This window comes from Gavialis gangeticus, unplaced genomic scaffold (genome assembly GCF_001723915.1).
Source record: "Gavialis gangeticus isolate Ggan-Ray unplaced genomic scaffold, GavGan_comp1, whole genome shotgun sequence".
Taxonomy (NCBI): Eukaryota; Metazoa; Chordata; order Crocodylia; family Gavialidae; genus Gavialis; species Gavialis gangeticus.
In genome coordinates, this window is record NW_017728994.1 from 5,889,488 (window position 1) to 5,896,059 (window position 6,572).

The 6,572-nt window shown below is 42.2% G+C and overlaps 1 protein-coding gene across 15 annotated transcripts in view; it reads left to right on the top strand.

Annotated features, from left to right (window-relative positions):
- The window catches only part of LDB3 (LIM domain binding 3), a 233,176-nt gene that overhangs the window by 51,521 nt on the left and 175,083 nt on the right, over positions 1-6,572 (top strand). For all 15 annotated transcript variants that reach the window (XM_019502234.1, XM_019502228.1, XM_019502235.1 and 12 more), the window contains exon 3: positions 6,444-6,563. In XM_019502234.1, the coding sequence (XP_019357779.1) occupies positions 6,444-6,563 (120 nt within the window). The remainder of the gene's footprint in view (positions 1-6,443; positions 6,564-6,572) is intronic.

A 6,572-nucleotide genomic window follows, 5' to 3' on the forward strand; every position in this document is an offset into this window, starting at 1 on the left:
TGAACAAGTTCGCTGGGTCACTTATCTCCCTGGAGAACATCTGTCCAAACTTCATTGGACAATTTCTCTAAGAAAGCAGACGAGACTCCAGAAAAACCTGCAGCCAAGACTCCTGAAAAGACTCCAGCCAAGAACCCTTCAAAAAGTCCAACTAAGAGCCTTTCAAAAAGTCCAGCAAAGTCACCTCAAAGAAGTCTGTCCAAATCAGTATGATTTGCTATTTACAATATAAATACATTAATGCAGCTATATTACTCATCTATAATTGATCAAGTACAAAATTCTGAGGTATTTTTGGTGAAAATAGGGTATTGGGCCATGGTTCAGGAACTAATCCCCCATTTATAACATTGTTTCTTATGAGAAAATTGGTTCCGAGCTACAACGTTTCAACTTAAGACATGGTTTTCAGGAACCAATTGTGTCACAAGTCCAAGGATTGCCTGTATCTGCTTCTTTCTACCCACAGAGAGCAGGGATAATATAGTCAGTACAGGAAGGGGTGAGAGTCAGCACTATTCTTGGGGGTAAAGAGGAATATTCACAATGTAGTTCCAGGAAGTACACTCCTACATGAAGATCTCCTTTGGCTGGGTGGCTCATATTACCTTGGACATACGAATAATGGTCATTTCACCAAGTTTCTCTCTTGCTGTTCCCAAAATATGCATTTGAACCTTTTGATTTCAGCTGTACTGATTGCTGAGGCAGATAGCTTATTTAGTGTGTTAATCTCCAGGACAGCACCTCTGAATGTGCCATTCCTCTTGCATGCACCCTAGCCTACCAACTACACTACTCAGTAGTGAACAAGGTATGGGAGTAAGTAGTAGCCATTTTTGGTCTGCTATGTGCTGAGTCAGACTGACATCCAGCAATATGCTATTCATAGCAGCATATCTGCCTCTGGTGGATGGCAGTGAAAGGAACCCACTAAGGCTAGGGACAGACATTACACACAAACTGGTTTAAATGATCAGAAATAGTTTAAACCTGACACACAACAGATGTTCAGTGCACATAAACCAGTTTGAAAACAGCTGAAGCCAGTTTGAGATAAACCTGGTTGAATGTACTATCAGACTTAACTGATTTGGCTCAAACCAGTTTATATAATGGCTGTCCCAGACCCCCTGCTGGTTTAAATTAAATCAGACTCCCCCAGCATCCCATCATGCTCTCTGGGCTGGCTTCTGCTCCCCGCATGCCCTCCCCACTCTGCTAAGCAGGCATTCCCTCATCCCTCGCAGATACCTCTCAGCATTAGCTAGCAGACCACATGCTGGCTACCTTCGACCTGTGGCACATGGGACAAAGGCAGATCAGCAGGTAGCTGGTAGTGTCCTTCTGTTGTTTTCTTAATGGGGTGATAAACACTGAGTTTATCATGAACTTTCCCTGTTGGGCTGCTTAGGGGGAACCCCTCCCTAATCAGAGTGTCCTTGTGGGACCTGGCCACACACCCCCAGCTCAGCTCTGTATAAGGGAAGGGAGGGCTACTCTAGCACCCCCCTAGCTTCTCACCTGAGCCACTGCAGGCATATGCCTGCACTTCCTCAGTCTAGATAGAATGTCTGTCCAGTTACAAACTGGTTCAACCTAGCCAGGTTAGACTAACCTGTACAGATGGAATCAATTCAGGCTCAGGCTTTTTTAATGTTTGTCTCTAGCCTAAATGAAAGCTATAATAAAGAATACCTTAAGATAAGATCAGCTTTAACCAACTTCCTACAACCTTGCATGTATATGATAAACACTCTGCTTAACCAAATAATAGGATTAAACCACGTGCCCGCAGCTTCACCCTCTGACTCCGTGGCTGCTTCCCCCCTTCATTTTCCTGCCGTCCGCTTTTAAATCTGCTGGGCAGTGGTTTTTGGTGATGTCATCTGCCAGCGCCGTTCCCAGCTGGCAATAAAAGCAGCTGATGAATCATGCCAGCAGCCCTTATCAGTGCAGCTCCACTTTTCCTGTGGGTGGTAAGTATGCCCTCTTTTTAGGGCTTCCTATTTCTTTCCCTGGGTTGGTCAACCCAGCCTCAGGTCCCGCCACAGGAGGCTGCTCCGGTACCTGTGCTTTTGTCCAATTGGGACAGACCAGTCAAAGGCACTTTGCACAAAAGTCAGATCTGCCTGGAACTGCAGGACATATTCAAAGTCGAAGCTATTTTGAGTTGCTGAATATTAGAAGTGGCTCCAGGCCACTGAGTGCCAAATTAAAACTCTTCCTTTCATCTCAAATGCCCTTTTAGTCTTTGAGTTCAGGCTTCCATTCTTGCTGAATAGATCAAAAAGAACCCTACAAAGTGGCTATAAAATAATGTGGCATTGGTTATTTACAGTGAAATGCATTAAGAAGAATGGGGTAAGAAGAAAAAAGTTATTTTAGTATAGCAGCCAATTGTAAAACACATAAAACTCTCAGTTTATTGCTCATGCTCTTAATGGGAAGCAAGATAAATTGTGCCTGAACCAGGATCTGCAGAAGGGGGGAAAAACAGCACAGACTAGAAAATTCAAGGAACTACAAAGCTATCAACTATCTGAAGGGACATATTTATAGGTAAGTTTCCAAACATTAAGTAACATCTGACCTCTTCGGAGAAGCGATAATGAAAATCTGCCTTGAAATGAATCCAAATTTTAAAAAGAGGGGGTGAAAGAACAACTAAAAAGAAACTTGGCAACTCCCAATCCTGCAAGCACCTATGAACATGCTGTTCAATTCAGTGGAACCAGTTGCATGTTACGTTCAGGGGACTAACACTCTTGCCACCTAATCCACTATTTGAGTATCCAGGCTGCAGCTCTCACTTGTGTAGTCTACATTGATTAATAAGGGAGTTCTTCTTAATGGCTTGGACAAGCACTTGGCTGGGGTCACATGACTCCAGCACTTTTTCCTGCCATGGGCAGGGGGTCATACTCGACCCTCCTTTGAGGTCCCTTCTGACCCTAGCATCTATGAATCTATGTAAGGAGATCTGTAGAGCAATGAAGGGAATTTCTGTGCAGTTACACATAGTGGCACCTTCATGGGGCATGTTTTCAGTCATAAGCGCTGTGTGCCCCCGGGGGGGGGGGGCACAGCGAGCTCCCACAGGTGGCAGCAGTGCTGTCAGTGGCGGGTGTGGCGGCAGCAAGCAGGGAGCTCCTGCAGGTGGCCACAGCACTGTTGGTGGTGGGAGGGCTGCAGGGGGTGGTGAGCACCAACTAGTGTTGGCAGTGGCCAGTGGCAGTCGCGGACCAGCTGCAGATGCCATTGGCGGTTGGGGGCGGGGGGTGAGTGGCAACTGCCCACAGGCGCCGTTGGCAGTGTCAGTGGCACCTTTATGCAGGGGGTGCACCACCATGCTCAGGGGGTGCATGTGCACCCCCTACGTGTCACCTACATTTGGCAATGCGTCTTCATTCTTGATAAGCATGACCAGGTGTGCAGGGCACCTGGGTGTCAACTATCTGGAGTCTTGAGATATCAACAGCACAGCATAATTAACACTTCTTTGGCAAGAGAAAGCACATTTCCTCAGTGGGTGAGAAAGTGGTGCCTTGCAGAAATGATGGCTGGATAATTTTTTTTAAGTGCCTTCATTAGCCAGCCTTACATTTTGGTGTTGGAGTGACTGAAAAACACTTTCCTTTTATTGAATAAGGGAGCTAAAAATCTCACTCAAGCCAAGATTTTCAATCTTTTAGAGTCCTGTCAGATTAATTTGATTCTGATTGATTGAACTGTCTGGATATTTGATCTTTATCTCTATTTTAACTTATTCTACCCATCTTTTTCATATTACATTTGTGGGAATATTTTTGAGAGTGAGAAGAGAAATGTGTTTAAGTAACTAAATTATTTGTGCAAATAAATATGACAACTATAATGTCATTTGACCCTTACAGATTCCTAGATTGTATGAGCATGGCACATGTAAGTGGGGAGAGAGTGTTCTTCCCCTGTGATCAATGGGATGTACAGAAGCATAGCAGTCTCTTGAACTGCCACAGTTCTTTGGTACTTTTCTATGAATTAGGACTAATTATGTTTGTAGTATGAAATGTGTTAGATCCCATGTTTTTTTACATCCCAAATTCAATAGGCAACTGAGGACACAAAAAAGGTGCAGGACATAATACCATTCTTGAGACTGACTTAAACTTTTCCAGCTTACTAAGATCAGAAAAAAACAGAGAACATTTTTCTGGTAGAACATTTTTCTACCATTAATTGGTGATATTAATAAAAAATGTAAAGTAAATGCAGAGAACTTTAATACATTTCTATCTGATATTACTGGCTTTATCTCCATTGAGGAGCTAAAGAATGATCCCTACTCCAGTAAGGTCCACTCTGGCTATATATTATTTACAGTGCCTGGATGGCAAATTACTTTATGTCTTTGAAGTATAGCCTTCAACCACTTAGTGTGCTGTGTCCCATTACAGTGTTGGCAACTCCTAGGGCCATGGTTTGTTTTGTTCTGCTTGGGTTCTTGATTTTGAGCACCTTCTAATAGTGCATTCATAATATCTATCATGTGTGGTTCATTCTCTTTCTCATCTTCTCTCCAGGGGGAAGATTGCATGTGCAGTTCAGTGGTTTGTTTTGGTAGATTGTTTTTTGTTTGTTTTGAAATGTATGTACATGGTGACGGAAAGAAAGACTTTTAACTTTAACTCTGACTTAGGCTGGAATGTGGTAAAGTTTGTGAGGGCCCCTCCTTTCCTTAGAGGTTTGTTCCACAATTTTGATCTGACTTCTGACCAGATGAGCTATACCTTTGTGGTACAGAGCTCCATTAGACTTGGGGTCCCTATATATATGCTGGTTTGTGTTCTAATTGGAACACATCAAAGCAGACTCAATCGAGTCAGCTCCACATTTAACTAAAACACCCCAGCGTCACTTCATGGTCATGTATAAACCCCTGTGGTTTAAAAATGTCTGCTGGAGTACAGCCATTATTTTGTTGAATGAGATTTAGATAAAGCATCTCACAGCTATTTTTAAACCTGCAGGGGCTTAATGCATGTGACAAAGAGGCGTTTTAGTTAGAGTGGCTCTCTGGAAACCTCTCTAATTAAAACACCCACCCCCAAACACATGTGAAGGTAGCCAAGGAGTGTAGTTATTAATCAAGGTTTTCAACTGGGTAATATGCTGGACCCATGTAATTTTGTGTGTAAAGCCAAGAACAAAATGCTGACTCTGAACCTGCTTACCATTAGTGTTGTTTACTAGTTGGAGTTTTCTTAGGGCTGAGAGTTTCTTATTTAGGTACATAGATATGAAGTCCAGATACTAGATGACAAAGGTATATATATCTGAGGGCAGGCTACTGCCTGCCAATATGAGAGAGAGTCTCTAAACCACCCTGAGATGGTAGGAATCATTATATGTGGAAGCTGCTACGTGAGTTTTTAGTACTGTGAGCACCTATAAATAACAGACAGGCATGACCAGTAGCTGCCGCATGCCTTCAGAAAGTACAGTGGCTGCAAACTCTTCAAAGTGTTTTCATCTTTCCACTAGCATCACATTGGTCAGGTTCTGCCTCAGCCAGCTGTTCTTCATCCATGAACTACTCTCATCCTAGCCCTAGGCAATCTTGGTGATCTTTGTTATAAAAGAGAAGAAAGGAATGCAACTAAGGTGGAACAAAAAATTGGAGATCCTCACACCATCACATTTACTTACTTTTCTCAGTTTTAGACAATAAAATTGATTTTAGAAAAAAAAAATCTTGATCTTATGTGAAAATTGTATGACACCTAGCAATTTTGTAGCTTCCTGAGGTTTTTTTAGGCATGACTGCATTGCGGATAATAATAATCACAAAATGTAAGGCAACAGTGAATCTGAAATGAGTGCACCTTGGAACAGGAGAAATGATTCATTTCTAATAGTTATTATGTTGTAGTTGACCTATTTGCCACCCTTTGTAGATGAAGAAACTGGCAGAAAAAGGCTTTCAGCCTTGAAAAACAGTTATCAGTCACTCTGTACTCGTAAGAGACCAAGTCCTCAAATGGTGTAATTTCATTTAATTTATTTTGGTAATTTGATTAACTTTTTTACTGTCAAATCTGGGCTGACAATAAAACATTTTAATGAATACCACTTCTTAGATAAATAACATGATAATTATATGACCAGTAATAACCTGTTCAGTAGTATTCATATTGGATTTCACTATATAAAGAAAATTTGAGACTACCTGTTCTGTCTTTATCAAAAATAAAGAGATAGTAGACCTTAAGTGGCATATTGACCTTTGCAGAGTCATGAGTATGCCTAGCTTCCAGTAACATTGTTATTTGCAAGTATTCAGGTGGATGAAGAAGACACCCCTCCCCAGTAACTCTGGGCAGGACTTGTTCTTGAAAAACATTTTGAACACAAAATAGCATATCGTGATAGACAATTTCCTTTTTTTTTCTCCCTCATAGATCACTCCAGGTAGCAAGGCAGCCCAGTCACACATGAATCAGGGGGACCTTGTGGTGGCCATTGATGGAGTCAACACAGAAGGCATGACCCACCTGGAAGCCCAGAACAAGATCAAATCAGCCAGCTAC